The sequence below is a fragment of the Oryza glaberrima genome, chromosome 12, assembly GCF_000147395.1.
Source record: "Oryza glaberrima chromosome 12, OglaRS2, whole genome shotgun sequence".
NCBI classification, from domain to species: domain Eukaryota; kingdom Viridiplantae; phylum Streptophyta; class Magnoliopsida; order Poales; family Poaceae; genus Oryza; species Oryza glaberrima.
Window position 1 is genome coordinate 2930393 of NC_068337.1, and position 18838 is coordinate 2949230.

The 18838-nt window shown below is 40.8% G+C and overlaps 3 protein-coding genes across 4 annotated transcripts; 1 reads left to right on the top strand and 2 right to left on the bottom strand.

The window, feature by feature from the left end:
• The first annotated feature begins 307 nt into the window (after positions 1-307).
• LOC127758010 (putative HVA22-like protein g) lies at positions 308-6742 on the top strand. Of its 2 annotated transcripts, none has more exons than XM_052283609.1 (6): positions 308-529; positions 725-823; positions 3951-3995; positions 4093-4156; positions 4284-4490; positions 6423-6742. In XM_052283609.1, the coding sequence occupies exons 1-6, from the start codon at positions 498-500 to the stop codon at positions 6606-6608; spliced, it is 633 nt and encodes a 210-aa protein (XP_052139569.1). In that variant the 5' UTR covers positions 308-497; the 3' UTR covers positions 6609-6742. The 2 variants fall into 2 exon arrangements, with proteins under 2 accessions (XP_052139569.1, XP_052139568.1); XM_052283608.1 differs by having other exon boundaries at positions 318-529; positions 6420-6742.
• Positions 6743-6975: 233 nt separating this feature from the next.
• Positions 6976-7843, bottom strand: LOC127758012 (uncharacterized). Its single transcript, XM_052283610.1, has one exon. The coding sequence runs from the start codon at positions 7786-7788 to the stop codon at positions 7276-7278; it is 513 nt and encodes a 170-aa protein (XP_052139570.1). The 5' UTR covers positions 7789-7843; the 3' UTR covers positions 6976-7275.
• A 4434-nt stretch (positions 7844-12277) lies between these two features.
• Positions 12278-17700, bottom strand: LOC127757781 (transcription factor E2FA-like). The gene is made up of 14 exons (XM_052283356.1): positions 17414-17700; positions 15655-15844; positions 15502-15558; positions 15311-15396; positions 15132-15220; positions 15001-15055; positions 14831-14883; positions 14700-14750; positions 14539-14587; positions 14382-14447; positions 14224-14300; positions 13893-14112; positions 13198-13264; positions 12278-13074 (listed from the first exon to the last, which is right to left on the bottom strand). The coding sequence occupies exons 1-14, from the start codon at positions 17576-17578 to the stop codon at positions 12953-12955; spliced, it is 1347 nt and encodes a 448-aa protein (XP_052139316.1). The 5' UTR covers positions 17579-17700; the 3' UTR covers positions 12278-12952.
• Positions 17701-18838: the final 1138 nt, after the last annotated feature.

Here is an 18838-nt window from a genome sequence, read left to right on the forward strand (position 1 = left end):
CCTCCGTTGAACGGACACACAACACGCGGGGCCACAGAAGCATCGGAAGAACAAAAAAAAAAAGAAACAACCAACCAGCGCCTTACCCACACGCCAAGTAGTACGCCACAATCCCGTGGGCCCCACCTGCATCCCCCTATCCCTGACCCCACCAGATCATACTCAGATATATACTCCCGTGGACGCCACCCCCAACGGCAACGGCAAAGTGCGCGAGGTGGGCCCCACCAGGTGCGACCCGAGGGAGGCCTGAGGACCGGACACCGACCGAGTCGAAGCGAACGGCTCGGCTCGGCGAAACTCAACTCCGACCCGGTCGCGTCTTCCAAATTTCTTCCTCCGCCTCCGCGAGTCATCGTCTCTCCAAAGCGAAGCAACCGCTTCCTTCCACCCTTCCTCCATTTCTCCCTTCCCCGCCTCGCCTCCGCTTCGCTTCCTCCTCTTCTCCGGGCGGATCCCGCCGCCGGTGAAGGCAAGCCGCATTCCGGTCCGGCGAGATGTTGGGGGAGCTCCTCTCCAGGATCCTGCTGTGAGTCGCACTCTCTGCCTCTCTCTCTCTCTCTCTCTCGATTCATGGTTCTTCCTGGCCATCTATCAATGGGCGAACGGGTGTGTGGTGGTTTTCCTCTTGTTCGTCTTCGTTGCGTGTGGTTTGCTGATTCCGTGCTCCGTTTTTTTTTTTTTGGTTGGGTTTTTGGTTTGGGATTCGTCGGTGGTGGTGCAGGCTGCTGTTCGGGTACGCGATGCCGGCGTTCGAGTGCTTCAAGACGGTGGAGGCGCGCCCCAACGACGCCCACATGCTCCGCTTCTGGTGCCAGTACTGGTAAACCCCTTCTCCATCCTCGATCTCCTCCTCTCGCTTCTGTTACTACTGCTTTTTTTTTTCTCTGATGGGTTCACCTTTCAATCGCGCTGTGAATAGCTTTAGTCTTTCTTTTTTTTTTAACCCTTTTGATGTGGAGTGAGATGCAAACTTGGATAGCATGATTTTCTGTGATATACCATCATGTCAACTTTAATCCCTTCTTACCTTTAGCCTTTTGCTTCGTAAGATGGATGGTATTTTTATGTGTATCTTAGCTAAAAGTTCATGCGCAATGATATACTCCGCCAACTTTTCTGTTTCCTGCAGTCTCTTCCCTTTAGTTTTTTTCTCTAAATGTTAGTAGATGTGTTTAGTTATTTTGTGTTCTCTTAATAATTGGATGTTAGGTGAATGATGGTATGACCATAATGCCATGTACATATAGTTTAGTATCAATCAAGAGGGGCTTTCTAATTCCTCTTTAACTTTTATAATTTTGATGGATTAGATTGGCAGTTCTATGCTTTTTTTTTCCACGGAAAATTGGAAGTTGTTTTCGTTCCATTTCCAGTTCGTTGGCTTCTATCTTAGAAGAGGCAATGAAACTGCGGTATATTAGTATTTGTTGATATGCTTATCCTGAATCAATGCTCTGGATTGGCATGGAATGAGATATTCTGATTCATTTTCCTCTGCATGATATGAAGACCTGCAGTCAAATTGAGTTCGCTCTGCAATTTTGCACCATTAAGTTAATTTCAAGAAAAATAGGATGTCCATGGACCATCTATATATAATTGTAGACATAGACAATTGGTTGCTAGTGAGGGCGGGAAAGAAATTCCAACATTATTGCTACAAGTTTGAACTGACTCACATCATTTCTGATTTTAGCAATTAGTTATTGTTATCCTGGTTTAATTTGCTTGTTTCCGTTTGAACTGTTTTATTTTTTCACCAAAGTTTGTTTATTGCCATTCCAATTGGAGAAGAATATTCCAAGTCCCTTTTGCACCACATTCCCTTTGGAACATTTTAGGCTTTCAGGTTTCAGCCATTCAAGTCTAGAACTATCCAAAATTGTAGGGCTGGACATTTTATGCATTCTGTTGAAAGGATTATTGGCCTCAGAAGCATAAATATGTTTATTTTTAACCTAGACCTACTGTCCTGTTCCCTATCATTGTAGTGAAGAAAGCAGGTATCTTACTAATGACTCTGATTGATTATTCATCAACTTATTGAATCTGATTCTCAACAGAATCAGTAGTCACTACTTTACGTCTTTACCATATAGCATAATATATAAGAGTATTAGGAAATTCCTTCATTGAGCACCTTCTTTAATAATTAATTGACCCTAAACCTTATGGAATTTTGATAAGAAATGAAGTATTTCTGACACCTTAGCCTGAAAGTTTTAAATTCCAGAACTGAATGATGGTCCATGTCTCCACTCCAATTGATAGTTTTTAGTAGTAATAATGCATCAATTGGACATGAAAACTTAAATATTTCTAAGGTTTCTTGCTAATTTAGTTTGGTTGTTGCTAGTCCCTTGATCCCTTCCTTATGTTCCTAAAAGAAACTGTCGCTGGTATTCAAGCATTTTATATTGTTTCTCGTCATTCATCTGTTATTTCAATCCACCTGCATGTTTGCACTTCAGATATATGTGTTGAAGAAATGTTTTAGGATTATGTGTGTACAATACAAACACCTCGTCTGTTAGTTTTATAGATGTTACTAAACTTGAAACAGGGTTCTTTGTTCTTGTTTTTTATACTTGGGATGTATGCTAGTAGTGATTACTAGTTGAATGGTCACATCTCATTTTCTGCGACAAATTTTTGGTTCATCAAATCCCTTGGCTTATTTAACAATGTCAATATGGTTGAGCACCTAGTTATTCTTTTTGCTGTTGCTGACATAAGATGATTGATTTTTTTGTAAAACAGACGCATTATTACTCATATGCTATTTTACCTATATGATCCAAGAAATAAGCATGCCTGGTCTATTTCAACGACTGACTAAAATATGGAAGGTTCTGATATGCAATTGTATTCATTTTATTCTGCTGAATTGACTGATCTGTAGACCAATTCAAAGTGTACCATTGACTTCAATCCCTCTGTGGAAAAGTCGTTTATTGCAATATTTTTTATGTGATTACCTAACACATGTTTGAGGCTCTCTCCTTACCATAAAGAAATATACAAACAGAATAAGAAGGCCCCTTTCGATTGCAGACTAATGTTCAGAACACAGAGAGAGAGTTATTGATATGCACATGAGAATATGCTATGCCTGGCTAATTTTGAGTTTTCTTGTGCCCCCATTTGACTATTATTGTTTTGTTAAGAGTTGACTCAGTAGGTATCTTTTTTATTTTTTGAAAACTAACTCAGTAGGTATCAGTAATTAGTTTTCTTGTGCCTCCATTTGACTTTCAGTACTAGCCAATGGTTTATTAGTTCTTACATTCTATTTGTTGGAACAGCATGGCTTTCCATAAAATGTTTGCATGAATCATTTAATTCAAGAGGTTGTTGGAGATTGTAGTCAACTATGTTTATAACATATCTGTAGATCCTATTCTGGTTTGGGATAGAGAAGGCATCATTGGCATGTGATATTACAACAAAACTTGATATGGGTGATTTCTTTCATGATATTTTAGTGTGGTGATAGGTAATGATACTCATCGCATGCTAAATTGGCAAGGGTATATATACCGCAACATTTTCAGAGAAAATATCTTGTCGAGTTTCAATTTTTCGTTTGCTTGAATGGCATTTTAGTAAATGCAGTGGTACAGCAAAGAAGAGACTTTAAACATTCACTGACCAGTTGCGCTTTGGGCATCAAACAGAAGTTGACAGAGTGCTTAAGTTTCCAGTACTGAACTAAACAGTTAAAAGTTGCGCTAACATAGTAGATTGACCACTACGTCTTTCTACCTTTTTTTTTGTGTGGAATTCATGGGGTTGTGAGGGTTGTTAGGTTATGTACCACATCAGCATACAGGGTTAATACTGCTAGTTTTCAGCTCTATGAACAAGAATTTGTTTACTTTAAATTTGTTTGAGGTTCAAGTATCCAATAGGCTAACAGTTAATGTCTTGTCTGTGAATGTTGGCAGGATTATTGTGGCCATGGTAATAGCCTTTGAGAGCCTCATCTCATGGTTAGTTCAGTTCTCCTCTGATTTTATTTTTTTTAAAAAAAACTTCCTGTGTTATAGATTTCTTGCTTATGCATGTGTACTATTATATGCATTCCAGGATGCCAATGTATGGAGAAATTAAGCTAGCTTTCTTTGTTTACCTGTGGTATCCCAAAACAAAGGTAACAAAGTACACTGTTTCTGAGCTTTGATATCTCTTTAAATCCCGTTGTGCATTCACTTTTCGATCAAAAATCCACATGTACATTTTCGTCAGTAACACCCGTCTGAATTTAAATGCTTCTGCAGGGAAGTGATGTTGTATATGATACCTTCCTTCGGCCCATTGTAATGCAATATGAACCAAACATAGAACAGAGGTTACTGCATCTGAGGGCGAAATCTGGGCAGCTACTTAGCTTCTACATGAAGAACTTTGCCGACAAGGGGACAGCTTTCTTCATGGATGTCCTGCGCTATGTTGTCTCTGATAAACCTGAGGGATCCAATCAAGAGGTAATGCCATTTTTACCTGTCAACATAGCATGCACTTAAATGACACATTTTCATCTTTTCAGGCTTTTATCCTCCATTTTTTTTTTCTGCATGAGCTAGTTCTGTTACATAAGTTTAGAGAACCTTATTTCCTCCTTTTAGCTAAGTTTTTATGAGTTCATGGATTTGGTTATACTGAAAAAACTTTTAACATGCATTTTCTCATGTAAATCAGTCTATTCTTAATGTATGTTCATCTCCTGTCCATAACACAACATAAAGTACCTGTGAATAGGATAATATTTATTCTAAAAGAATTTTCTATGCACAAAGCACTGGTTGATTTCTTCTTGGTCAAATTTTAATTTAAAAAATACTGAGACTTATTTTAATATCAGATGTCAGCATCAGATATTACCAGAAAGTCCAGACTTAGTATATGCTGTCAGGAACTGAATAGGTCGTTTTTTACTTTATATTGAATCAGGCATTCTGTATCTTTCATAACCAAAGTAACACAATTGAAGAACTTTTATTTACTACCAGAAATTAATACTCTTAACATCAGAAAAGTGTTTTTGTTTACCATATGGTTTGTCTCAAAAGGACTACAAATTATTCGAAGTTGCTTTCTTACTCTTAAGAACATAGCTATGCACTCCGGTGATCAGAATCCTCAAAATACAATTAGTCAGCAAACTCTTCTTTTCCATAAACCATGACCAACTGTTCTCACATTTCTTCAGCCAATCTCATCTTTTCCATAAACCATGATACCAGCTGCTCTTCCCATCTGGAGAAACTTCACCATGCGCCAAAACAAAGTGTTACCATTTATGGTGGTCTCCTCCAACCCTCTGCAAAAACCACTCATCCCCCTTTGTTTCCCTCTCATTGCCCCCACAGTGACAAGCAGACAGGAGCATTATCCAATCCGTCCATCCATTCATATGCCAGGGACCTGTTCCTTCTTCCCAAATCCCAATCCCAATTTAAGTTCATGGCTCGCCCGTGCGGCCCCTGCCCTTGTCAGCACTCGCTGCTTTCGCTCAATTGGGCCTTACCAGGACAGTGATGCTCAACCAGCTGCTGCAGCCTGCAGTGTTGTAGGGAAGAAAAACCACCCCGCAGGAAACGTGGGGTAATGTCTGCTCAAGAGCCAAAGGGCCAACCATGCAAATGCACTCATTCCCTTCCACATAACCAAAACTTGTCTGATTTCTGTCATGTTACAACACCTGCCTTGCAAATGTTGCTATCTCCTGTTTTGCATGGATGTTCCATTCATTCTTAATACTCCCTCCGTACTAAATATAAGTATTTTTAGCTATAAATCTGGACAACCATGTGTCCGGATTTGTAATTAAAAGTTGCTATATTTTAGGACGGATGTAGTAGTATGTTCTATCAAACCAGGACTCCACTATTCCAATGCCCTGAACCCCTTGAGTGCAAACTATAGAAGCCAACATTCAGTAACATATATTCCTAGTAAACATATGGGATATTTTAGGGGACAATTTCTACCTGATGACCCACAAGTAAGTAAAATCTAGAATTTAGATAAAGTGAGTCAACTAATACTTATGGGTCGGCCTGGGTCTACCCCTACCTATTCTTTTTTCAAGAGAGAATACGTGAGGAATTAATATTACACTAATAACTAATCAGCACATGCCATGTCAAATTGGTCGCGGGTGACAATTGGTGGTTGTGTGCCTATATGATCTTACGATGGTCCTGTATATAAAAAGCTCAAGTCGAGCTCCGACAAAGCTGCATCAACACAAACCAACGTGTCCACCATACGGACATGTGCTTCCCCACATGTGCACGAATCACAACGAATGAAAAAATGAGATGCACACTGGAGTCTGGAGACGATCTGAAACACAAGCAGTATAACATACATTGACAATGGTTCTGATCCCTCTCTGTTTCCATATGCAGCAGCGCAACAAGAAGTCCGGCGGCTGGAGCCCCTTCGCGACCAAACGCCGGCCACCGTCGCCGCCGCGGCCACCGCAGGAGTCCCTCTTCGAGAGCAACCCCGAAGCCGCCGCCGTCGCCGAAGTTCTCAAGGCAACCATCAACCCCAGGCCCCGGCGAGGAGCGCAGAATGGCAAGAATTACTATTAGAGAAGAAGATCCAGCGACTCTTACAAACAGTTTTAGAAGATGATGATGATGATTGCTGTACATAGAATGATTCATCAAAGAAAAAAAAAGAGAGAGAGAAGAGATTGAGATTGGGTACATAGAAAAATTCAGCAGTATATCCAATGTGAAATGAAACAGATGTGTCCATGATGAAAGCATGTTGTATATGCTTTGGTGATAGAAATTAAATCGTTTCTCTTTATTTTTCCCCAATCATTTTAACCTTTTCTTCTCCTACTTCTTCACATGCTTGGTGTTCTCATATCCTTGACATTATTGGATCAATCATGAGCTCATCACTCAAAAAAAAAAAAGAGAGAGAGAAAAAAAATCAAGAAATATTAAGTTGAGCTCAGGCTAACTAATCTGCTTCTGTTACCATGCAATCAAACATCTCTCTTTGTTGCTATCATCTCCTCCTCTTTGAGACTAATCCTAGCAAGTTATTTACAAAAATTCCAACGCAAGCAAATCCTCTAAAGTTTGTAATTAAGAAAGAAAAATAGTCTAATCACACATAGACTAGAAAATGAGAGAAGAATGGGAGAGGAATAATCAAGTGTGCGCGATTAGCAAGTAACCGCACGGCTCGCCGTCGATCGATCATGCATGTCGCCGGAGGCGGAGGGGGAGAAGTCGTCGTCGATCATGGCCGGAAGAGCGCGCCGATGAAGCTGAGGCAGCCGAGGAGGAGGCGGCAGAGCGGGCCGCGCCAGCGCCGGCGGTGGCGGCGCCCGGGGTCGTCCCTCGCCGACGGCGTCATCTGCAGGTAGGCGTACGCCGCGTGCTTCACCAGCGGGTGGCGTATCATGTGTATGTCGCCGCAGCTGCCGCCGCCGCCGCACGCCGCGGGCGAGCACGACGCCGCGTACCCCGGCGACATCAGGATGTCCCGGAGGCTCGTGTACCCTCCTCCCCTCCCCGCCGCCTCTCCTCCGCCGCAGGGGATCTCGATCTCCGGCGGCGCCCACGGCGGCGCCGCCGATGAACGCGCCCGCTTCGGCGGCGTGCGCCAGTGCCGCAGCTCGAAGTCACCCGCCGCGCCGCCGTTCGCCAGCGGAGACCGCACACGCCGGAACTTCCTCGGCGGGGAGGGAGACGACGACGGCGACGACGACTCCGTCATCCCGGTGGCGGCGGCGGCGGCGGCAGCTGGCATCGCGAGGAGAGAGAAACCACGACGACCTGGGAATTAAACTACTAGAGGAGAGAGAGAAGAGACTTCGCTGAGAGAGTGTACTATATAACGTCTCCAAAAAAATTCGGGAAAATCACCCCGGGCCCACATGTCAGTGACCGAGAGGAAATAATTTTGGGTGGATTTTAATGTGAGAATATAATAAATTTGGGGGGAAGCGAGTGCACCCGAAACGGCTTGTCAGATGGATGGGTGGTGGAGGTGGGCCCCGGGGGCAATAATTGGGGGCGTCCACGTCATCAACGCCACGGCTGCCTTAAAAACAAGGTGTTTCTCCGCTGGTTTTTTGCTGTGAAAGCTTTGGTTTCTTCCGCTTAATTGCACAGCCAGTGAGAATTTCCAGCTGTCATTTGTACTATCTTGATTATTATGCTAGATAATCTGTTCTTAAGTGACATATGACAAATATACCAGCTCTCTGTTCATAAATGAAAAGGATCTGACAGATTATGTACCTAGACAATACTTATCCGGATGCATAGGTCGGATCTAGCGGGCAACGGTATCCATTGTCTGATAACTCGCATTGTCCGATGACTCGTAACACGGGATATCTAATAGAATTTAAGTGCTTTTTTTTTTCATGAACTGTAAACAAACTTTTATAGCAAATAGTTAATATAATAGGATTTGCCCATGGTTTAAAACTTTCCTAGATTCACATTGCTCGGGTCCCTTGTATACTTATATTCACTAAGAGGAAGAAAATGTGAATTTTGTAAAATACTCACTGAGAGAATATGTTTATTTCGTTTGTACTGTAAGATCACTAATGGTGTAGTACACTTCTTTTTTAAAAAAAAAAGGGAAAAGATTTGCTGCTTTTATATTGATACAGAAGGAGTAAAACATGACAAAGAATATTTACATGGTCCAGGGAGAAACCGCCAGGCGGACCCAGAAAAGGGAAATAGGGGAGACTACTCTCCTGAAGGTATGAGCTCTGTTAGCTGCACCGCTCCGGCCTTGATCCAATGGTGTAGTACATGGTTCATATGTTGCAAGAAGGAAATGTATGGGTAAGATTGTAAATATACTACCTCCGTTTATAAATAAAGATGCAAGATATATGTACTTAAACTTGGATGAGTCCTCGTCCAGATACATAGCCTAGATACATTACATTCATTAAGAAAAAAGAGAACGCTTATTTTGTAACATATTCACCGAGAGAAAATGTTTATTTCCGGCTATTGTTTTTACTATAGGATCATTAATGGTGTTGTGCATGTTTCATATGTTCCAATAAGGAAAATGCAGGGGAACATATGAAAAATAACACTCTCTTCGGCCGAAATTATCTATCTTTTTCAACAACAAAAAAGAACTAGGTGGAAATCATTTGCATGGTCTGAAACGACAAGTATTTCCGTCCGAAGCGAGTAATGCTAATAGAGTGTGTGGTCAGTTTCTTCATTTTGTTTCTCTTGTAAAAGTATTCATTTCTTTACAATACAGGGAGAAAAGGTATGGCCACTTTCTTTGCAAGGGACAAATTGCAACTGAATAGATATATATGTGGCCTGTGTGGCATAAAGAATTGCTGGCTACTAACTGAAACAACACTTGTCATAGCAAATGATGTTACAACCTTTTCTTCTTCTTTTTCCTCTCATTTGTTTTTGAGTGTGTGTCGTGTGCATGTATACTGACTGTTTTTTTTTTAAAGAAGGCAAAAGTTTTGCCTTGTATATATTAATAGAGCAGGAGAAAAATAAAGCGAGATATATACAGGGTTAGCCAAAAAAAAAAAGCAATAACCCGCAAAATAGAAGAACAAAAAGGCAGGTATTAAGTGATATCTCCCAAAATTCTAAACTCCTGTAGAATTGCAGCCCCTGCTTTGACCCAGGCTCTTTCTTCCTCCTTGATCTTTGCTAAAATTAAAGACGGCGCAGATGCATTGTTGCGGAATATTCTTGTGTTTCATTCGCACCAGATTTCCCACGAGATTAAAATCACCAGGGTCCTGAGGGGCCTGCGCGGGGTGCTTGGGGACTCCACTACGAGGGTCCACCACTGTTCGACTAAGTGACAGTTTTCCCAACTGTCCATCTGGAGGTCAGTCCCGGTCCATCTCTGGATTTCTACCCATATCCTCTTTGTGAGTCTATATTTGGCCAGGAGCTGTAAGATCGATTGGTCAACAGTGTAGCAAAGTGGGCAAATCTTTTGGTTTTGCCATCCTCTTTTTTCCAACCTGTCTGCCATCCATACTCTATTTTGCGTGACCGTCCATACCAATTGTTTTGTGAATACCACAATAAGAAAAGTGTAGCCACAAGCGAGTATTTAGTATTAACAATACACCAGGACACAAGAATGAAATTGAGGGGAATTCTACACGTGAATAAAATAAAAACAAATCGAAGAGTCAACCTCAGTGTTGTGTATCGCGCGTCGAAAAAAAAAACGTCGTAAAGAATAATTCAAATACATATATTTCTAGCTATCACCAACCGTCCTCGAGAAATCGAATGGCCATGATCGAGACAAGTGGCGCGCCAGACGCGGTGTCACGTGGGTAATGAGAAATTGTGGTCGGAATGGAGATGTGGCCCTAATTTAATTCAGCAGAATTTTTGCTCATGGACTCACAATCTCACATCACAACGTCAACTTTTTCTTGTTCGTGTTCACTCATGTAGGCCCTGGGAATGGGACCTAGTCAGCATCAATCCAACTCAGCATTCCACATTGGAATCTTAGCTAGTTGCCTCCTAATGATGTAAATACTTTCAACTAGATAGTTAGATAAGGCTTAAGCACTCAAAAAGTAGTAAATGTGCAAGAAACTACTATTAACTCCTTTGGATTTGGACATCTACTAGGATTAGTTGGGTCAAGTGATGCAAATTGCATAAATTCCCCCCTATCGGGACAAGTAGGATTCACTTTAAAGTCATATTATACCTGCAGATTTTTTGGATTAAAAAATTGGGGCCCAAGTGGACTGTACCATTATTCATAAGGTCAAATACTCTCTTGATGATGAGACAAATCAAGACCAGTGCTAGCTGGATCATATTCTCTTGCCCATTCCATTGCTTGCTTTGATCAATCATATGACAATGTGATGACAGAGAGGTTTAATTTCCACAATTGATCTACTGAAATACTACTTATTTTCCAGAAGAAATTAAAAACTCTGTGTACTGAATTTAACCAAAAAAAAACTTTGTGTTGGCCGGCCATTTTGGATGCAACAAATATTGTTGGCCGGCCATTCCTGTCTGCTAAGTGCAATCAAAGCTCAAGATTTTCCAAAAGACTTGTGTTTTCCATCATATGGAAAAAAAAAGGGAAAAAAAAGCTTGCCCCATTAGAGCAAGGTCAATAGTGCAGCCCACTACTAGCTCCAAATCATCTATAGCCAATATAATAGCCAATTCATACAATAGTTACTTACTATACTATTAATACTTGGTCCCACCTGTCATACACACATTACATTTTGGAACCCGTGCTGCAGCTGGCTACAGATCTGTAGCCCGCTGCTCTTCTCTCTCTTCCTTTATCTCTTTAAAATATGTTTATAGCTGGCTTATAACCTACTATTGTACCTGCTCTTCATGAAAGAACGCCACACAGCACAATGCACAGACTTTCAGGCTAATCGGCTAAGCTTTTGTCATCATTTGGCTACCTGAATCGACATGCACAATGCACAAGTATAGTCATATCTGTTTCATTACATACTTTTTCAGGGAATTTCTTCTCTCTAGTGATCAACTAGTACTTGACACATCGTTGTTGAGAGTTAAGACAGCAGGTTAGTTCACTCCATGTGCTACCAGTTAATAGCTTAATGATTGGTTATTAGAAGGGTAACAGAATCTGCCTGCTCAAAAAATGAAGAGGATAATATAATTTTGCTAGTAGTAGAAACCAGTAAGATAGTAGCAGCAAAGTTTTATTCTTTTTCTCAAAAAAAAAAAAGCAACAGTAGTAGGGTAAAGTGAGACATAACCTTCAAGTAGTCAAGCTCCAAGCAAGTAGATAAGTCTCTTGACGTGGTACTGATGTGGTGTGCTATTTACGAGTACTCTGCAAAAGATAGGAGATAATATTCGACAATGACAGTGACTCATTTTAATATTTAAGATAACTTGTGAATAAAACAATGGACAGCAAGGAAATAATAGTCAAACTGTGGGAGATGTGACAAGCAAGAAAATGAAACGGGGTAATTAGCTCATAACTCAAAGCCGCAAAGAACACATCAGAAGATATTATCCAGTGATACTATTTAGTATTCCTTCCATCCCAAAGTAAGAGGCATATTACCCCAATATTATATGTTGACCAATAATTTGTTTTCTACAATATATTATCAACAACTACAAAATTAACATCATATGAAAGCACGCTTAAAATACAAATCTAGTTAACTGCATGTATGGCACTTAATATATATATATTGTTAACTTAATAACTAATCAAAAGTTGTAAACGTTGAATTTTTCTAAAAACATGTCCAACTTATAATCTTTTTGTTGGATCGGAGGGAGTATTATAAAGAAAAAAAATCAGGCCAAGGATACATCACAAGACCCTTCGAAAATGAAAGAGAACGAAATGTTACAGGTGATTGCCCAGCAATGGCCAATGGAAGGCTGATCCAGCAAGACACTGAAAACAGACTTGTCAAGTTGTCATATGTAAAGCTACCTACTACTTCACTGCATCAGTCCATTTCAGGATGGCACCAGTGATTTTTAATAGATACCATCAAGAATACGAAAAATTTATAGTACAACAGAGTCAGCTTCAAGTTTTACAGCGCTTCCTGAATCCTGAATAATTTTAGTCCCGGAGCTTGCAGCACTGTCTAGCTTAAACCTAGCTGTACGCTCCTTTTTGTTGTGAGATACAACATACAACTCACAGGAACCACAAATTCAGCTTTAGGATTCGTTCATCTTGCCAGTCAAGACCTGAATGATCAGGACGTTGTGATGCCTTCTTGATCCAGGAAGCTGTCTGTTTGCCATCTGTACATCATCACAGGCTTACAGCCATTCCCTGAACCTCTTCTACGGTTTTCACGTGGTCACCAGTAGCCCATGCCAAGAAACAGACATTTCCCAGGTATTTGGATGGTACTTCCACTGTTTCCAGGTTTTCAGCTTATGCAGGAGTCTCCATCCATAATGTCAGAGGATGGTTTATCCTGCTGCCGAGGCGTGCTAACCTCCAGGAAGTCCTCTGCATTGAATTTCTCGATTCCTTCCCACTCCACCTCTGCTGTGTTCTCGAGTTAGGGTTTTAGCAATTTCACATCAAAATAAGGTATGATATGCTACATTATTATAGAGGATAACCAAAATGGCAAAATGCATGAGTGATAGACTGTTTGAAAAAGGATACGTGCTGTCTTCCACATGTCGGTAATGCTAACCCCGGCATCTGATAAGAGCCAGTAGTCTGCATCGGTCTGCAAATCAAAAATGGGTTGTCACATAATTAAGAACTTGTACCAGGGAGTAAACAGCTATATAAATTTCAAAGGAACACAAATGCAATACAAAAGCCTAAAAGGTATGTCCTGGAAAAATAAGAAAGGATTCTTTAGTTTACTTCCATTTTTATTGGAATTCTTTTGAGCATAATGTTTTTCTAATACTGTCCATAGCTTGGTACTCTCTACGAGGTAGCATAAAAAGTAAATATTCATTAAACTGTTATTTTCTTCCTAAAGGGAAAATGGAGACTGCAATTCATCTATGTGATGATCGATCAGTAACAAGATCAGATTCTTTGCAGGTCAAATTATCAATGAACAGATGGTAGAAGTGGGAAATGCTATAGAGTGCACAGAGAAGACAAGACGGAAATAGAAAGTGATATAGTGAGCCTTAAAAATGAAAGTGGCATAGTGAAGTTGCTGCGAAGTGGTTCTACGTGCATAATGAGAGAAACACATCAGGTAAACTGAGGCACAAAGTAAGAGGTACTTAAGTTCAGCAATAAAGTGAAAGAGCACAAAAAAAAAACAGAATCCTAGACAGATCAATTCAGGTTGAAATATCATGCCAACAGTTACGCAAGGAAGTAAAACTTACATCAAGTTCTGAAGGGACAATCTTCATCATCCCGCCAATATCCTGTGAACTAGAAGGAGCATCAGAAGGCATTAGCAGCCCATCTTGAATATTTGGCTGTGACTCTGCAGCTTTGTTGGGTTCTGCAGCCAATGGCGTCCTGGGATTCTCTAGAGAATCCATGCTTACTGGCTGCACAGTCCTTGGAGGAGTCTCCATGCCACTCATCTCCTCAAATTGACTAAAAATAAATAAATAATGGCATTAGTCTTCATGCTAAGTTAGAGCTCTACATTGTGAAGCTATGATCATAACATAGATGTACAAGTAGTTCAAGTAGATAAGCATATACCTAACTAGGTAGACATCTATTGGACCCATAGTACTCCTTAGAACAATCCTATATCTCCTCTGTGGATAATCATTCACCTGCACGAAGGAATACACCTCCATTAACAAAATGTAACATCCACCCAAGGTCCTGAACACAGAATACATGTTACAACTCACTTCATCAGGATCTGGGACCTCCAAAGTTGTACCATGAGGCGCTTTGATTGCGATCAGTGTCTGATTCTGCAAATTACAGTAAAGTATTGGTAATTTACTTGCTCATAAAAAAAACAACAGGATCATCTAACAATTACTAGAGTTCAAAATAGACAACCTGGAAGCAGGGCAAAGACTTGATGTCATCTTCAGTAACATATAGCCACCTGTAGGAAGAGAGAAGCAAAAACAGATCTTAAGCTTACATTGTAGTCAACACATCTTAGGTAATTATGTTGTACTGATAGCTACTTTTGAGAGAAAAAAGGAGATAATTACTTTTGGTTATTTTCATCTTCTGTGAGTCCTCTTAACTTATCTCGCATTTCACTGCAAGAAACATTCGAACAACATGCTTAGTGAAAGAATCAAAGAATCACACCAGGAACTCTAACTAACTGTTCATCAACCTTATTTGTTGATCTACGCTGTGCTCCTGCAGTGAGAGGGCTTCAATATCAGCCTGTGGGTGACAAATATATCATTAGTTAAGCACCTGCTTCCCCAGAACATGTTTTCAATCAGAAGCAATATTTAATAATTGTAGTAACAATAATAGGATATAACAAAAGCATGATACCTGTAAGATGGACATATCATCACTAACTTCTCCTGGTCGAGAGTCATCAATTCCTCTGAAAAAGGAGACATAGAGCATGTGATACCCATAAAATGCAATTTACAGATATGGATATAAAGAGAATATATTACTTCCAACGGATATTGTTCTTGAGCTTCTTTTCTATCAGCCCTATCCCTTCAAGGACATTAGTGATGTCATATATACGCCTTTTTTGTACCTGCAAAACATTTTACATACATATAAGCTTGACAAAATAAAGGCGTGTTAGCAAACAGGATATGAGAAAAAAACAGAAGGAAATATTAACCTCCAGTGTTTCTGCGGCATTATTCAAATCAACTATGCCGCCAGGTGCACCCTTTAGCAAGTTTAGGAACTTTTTTGTCAATAGCCCTGAAAGACAATACCGATAAATGGCATAAATAAGTAAAGAACCTACCGATCAAACCTCAAAACCCAAACGAGAACATCAGTTAAAATATGAGTTACTCTTCTTACCTAGGGAGCTATCATATCGGCAGCCACCAACAGGTGTAACCGGATTGCCTGGAGAACCTGGCAAAGAGGATGGGGTTAACATGAGTAACTTTTCCCGTGATAACGATGATTCATGGGCTCATGCTAACTCCTGACTGAATGTGCAGTACTCACTAGCGCACAAAGGGGTCTGGGGACAAGATTTCTGGCCTTTTGCAGCTTTTGATTTGGCAAAAGCTTTTGAACCTTTTCCTGAAAGCGGTGTTGGAACTGGGCTGCCTGCTGGATTAGTGTATCCAGGGCTCATCATCCAGTCATTTGATTCAGCAGCTTCATTCTCTTCTCTGTCATGTTTCCGCTTTAACTACAAACAAAATATTGTTGTCAGATTATGAGCAGGCAAAATATTGCAGGAAGATGTCTCAGTATACTTTCAAAAGGCGCTAAGTTGTACGTGTTACAGGACAAGGTTGTCTGAAGTGTTCTGTTCAACAACAAAAAAAAAAGCAACCTAAGAAGAATCACAATAGCAAATTCCATAAACTGTATTCGTCTGACGCCAGAAGTCTTATTTGCATTTACGCATTACTTCACGAGGATTCAAGCTAAGGGGAAGAGAGCCATATGAAAGAAATTTAACTCAGAAACAGAAGTTTTCAGAAGGGTAACTGTTACCAATGGATCCTGGTAAAGTTAATTAATATGAGAACTGCTTCCTGAATTAAGAAATTATAATAGATTATTGGTTGAAAACAATGGAGTCAATACTCTGACAAATTCAAATTCCATGCTTCTTCTAACAATGCATTAGGTAGCAAGCCAAAGATTGAAAATTGTGACATAGACACAATAAAATTTATAAAGTTGTGGAGCGCTTGAGGTTTTCAAACAAGCGCTTGAATAACATACAGGCATGAGCTAGAATTGGTTGCTAGGACAGTGTTTAGTAATTTTACATTTTAAGCTTAATTAACCCTCTGCAAGAGATGGAAGCATGACTATCAGCTATCGCAGAATTTCAGCAACATTATGTCTCACTATTATAAGACAGTACATAGGAAACCATACTGATCCATGGTCCTATAAGCTTCCATGAGCGAAATTTACCTACATGCCCACATGACAAGTGCAACAATGTCAAAAATTCCCCTTCAGAACTTGTACCCATTTCCCCTATTTTAAAGATGAACGAGAAAACAACATATCAGTCACATTTGGAAGTAAGGTGGTTATTGAATCCCCTCCTCACCGTAAAATTTAGGCAGCGCTTGATTAAATCATTCAGTTTAACATGAAGGACCAACAAGGGCCTTCCAAAATGGCTCACACTACATCAATCCATGAGTACAAGAATCACCAGACCATTCGCCGTGGACTATCAAACTAGTTCAGCTTTGCGCGGCATCACTTAACTACAAAAAAACCCTCATCTTCCCCAAAGCAGCCCTTCAATGAGTAATAAGTGAAATCCAATTTTATAAGAACGGTGTTAACGAGTTCCACGGAATTATTCCAACCTACCTAGCAACAGATTCAACAAAAACCTCAGCGAAGCGTCCCCATCTGACCAACCCCATCCGGGAACATCAGAAACACAGAAGAATTATCAAATCTCTCTGCAGAATTACGCGGCAACCCACCGAGGCGGGCAAAATTCAACCAAAATTTTTTTCCCTCCGCCGCAGCAAGAAACCACCCATACCCCATCCATCCACCCAGCTCGCTCGCCCAACCAAATCTACCCCGTCACCTCTGCAGCATTGCTACTACATCCCAGCTACCGCCACGGCAGCGCAGACAAACTCACGCCTCTCCTCGCCGCCGGCGAGACGGGTGGGGGACCACAGCCCGCGAGCGTTCGTCCAAATCGAACAACTGAAACGAGTAGTAAACAAGGTTTTCCACAGTGTCAACCCCCCCGGGAGGGACTCACTGGCGTCCGGATGAACACGGCCTCCGTCATGTCCCCGGCGGCGGCGGCGGCGGCGCCACCGGAGCCGAACTGGTGGTACTCGCCCGGCGGCGGCGCGAACGGCTGGTAGCGCTGGAGCAGCACCCGCGCGGCGACCTCGCTGGAGCCGGCGCCGGCGGCCGCCATGGGGGGGGATCGGGAGGGGGAGGATCGCGGCGCGGCGCGGCGAGCGCTAGGGTTTGGATCTGAGGAATTTTTTGGCGGCAGAAGAGGGGGGAAAAACGAGGGAAAAGTGGGGGAGGAGACGAAAGGAGGGAAATTCCGGGTTTTAGTAGGAGTGGTGGCTAGAGGAAGGAGGGACACTATTCTAGAGGGAAATGGAAAAATAAAATATATGAAAATTGAAAAGCCCTTTTTTTTGGGCAACTTTTTAATGATTGTTATTAGGAGTAGTTTCTTTTTTAGGTTCACAATATGATTTTTTTTCTCATGTTATTAGTATCAATTTATGTTTTATGTTTTTGTGGTATAAATTTAGCATTTGATTGAATTTTGTCAAACCCTATTCTAGAGGAAAATGGAAAAAGGGAAAAAAACGGATGAAAAGTCCTTTTCTGGGGGAACTTTTTAATGATTGTTCTTAGGAGTTGTTTCTTTTTTAGGTTCACAATATGAATTTTTCTCATGTTTATTAGTATCATTTTTTTTGTTTTATGTTTGTGGTATGAATTTTTCATTTGACTGAATTTTGTCAAACCCTATTCTAGAGGAAAATGGAAAGAGAAAAAAAGGATGAAAAGTCCTTTTTAATGATTGTTATTAGGAGTTGTTTCTTTTTAAGGTTCACAATATGATTTTTTTTTCTCATGTTCATTATTAATTTTCCCTTTTTTAGGTTTGTGGTATGAATTTTGCATTCAACTGAATTTTGTCAAATCATGTACTTTTTATGTAGATGAGTCATAGAGTGCGATGAGATACGTGTTAAACCTTATTATCTTTCACACTTTGTTTTGAAAAAAATCCAATAATCTCAATGGATGCCATTTGCTAAAAGAAAAACCTCAATAATTTTCAAAAAAAAAAACTCCTCATATTCCGCATTATTATAAATGTTACTACTAGTTTGTCTAACTTGTGTCGATCAAATTGACCATATTGTCATCCTGTTAACCTAAACTAATGTTACTTTGGCAAAATTAAGTTACCCAGGAATTTTAGCAACGCGCTAATGCGATGAATTCGAATGGAAAAAGGATAAAAGAAAAAGGAAAAAAAAAACTCCATGGGCGATAAAGCGATGCGTGGGTGAGAAACCGTCCAGCTGTGCGTGGGGTCCGAAATCCGTGGGGTGTGAAGAAGTGCGCGCGCTTTTTGTTTTTCCCGCCACGGCGGCTTCTGTGCTTTCCTGTGTGTTTTGGCGGGGAGCCTCCTGATTGGCTCGCG

Excerpts from the sequence above, each read along its gene's own strand:
- LOC127758010 (XM_052283608.1), top strand. The coding sequence starts at position 498 with ATGTTGGGGGAGCTCCTCTCCAGGATCCTGCT. Across the intron at positions 4,157-4,283 it reads TGTGGTATCCCAAAACAAAG|GGAAGTGATGTTGTATATGA; the intron begins GTAACAAAGTAC and ends ATGCTTCTGCAG. Across the intron at positions 4,491-6,419 it reads CTGAGGGATCCAATCAAGAG|CAGCGCAACAAGAAGTCCGG; the intron begins GTAATGCCATTT and ends TTCCATATGCAG.
- LOC127758012 (XM_052283610.1), bottom strand. The coding sequence starts at position 7,788 with ATGCCAGCTGCCGCCGCCGCCGCCGCCACCGGGATGACGGAGTCGTCG.
- LOC127757781 (XM_052283356.1), bottom strand. The coding sequence starts at position 17,578 with ATGGCGGCCGCCGGCGCCGGCTCCAGCGAGGTCGCCGCGCGGGTGCTG. Across the intron at positions 14,884-15,000 it reads ATGATATGTCCATCTTACAG|GCTGATATTGAAGCCCTCTC; the intron begins GTATCATGCTTT and ends TGTCACCCACAG. Across the intron at positions 14,113-14,223 it reads ATAGATGTCTACCTAGTTAG|TCAATTTGAGGAGATGAGTG; the intron begins GTATATGCTTAT and ends ATTTATTTTTAG.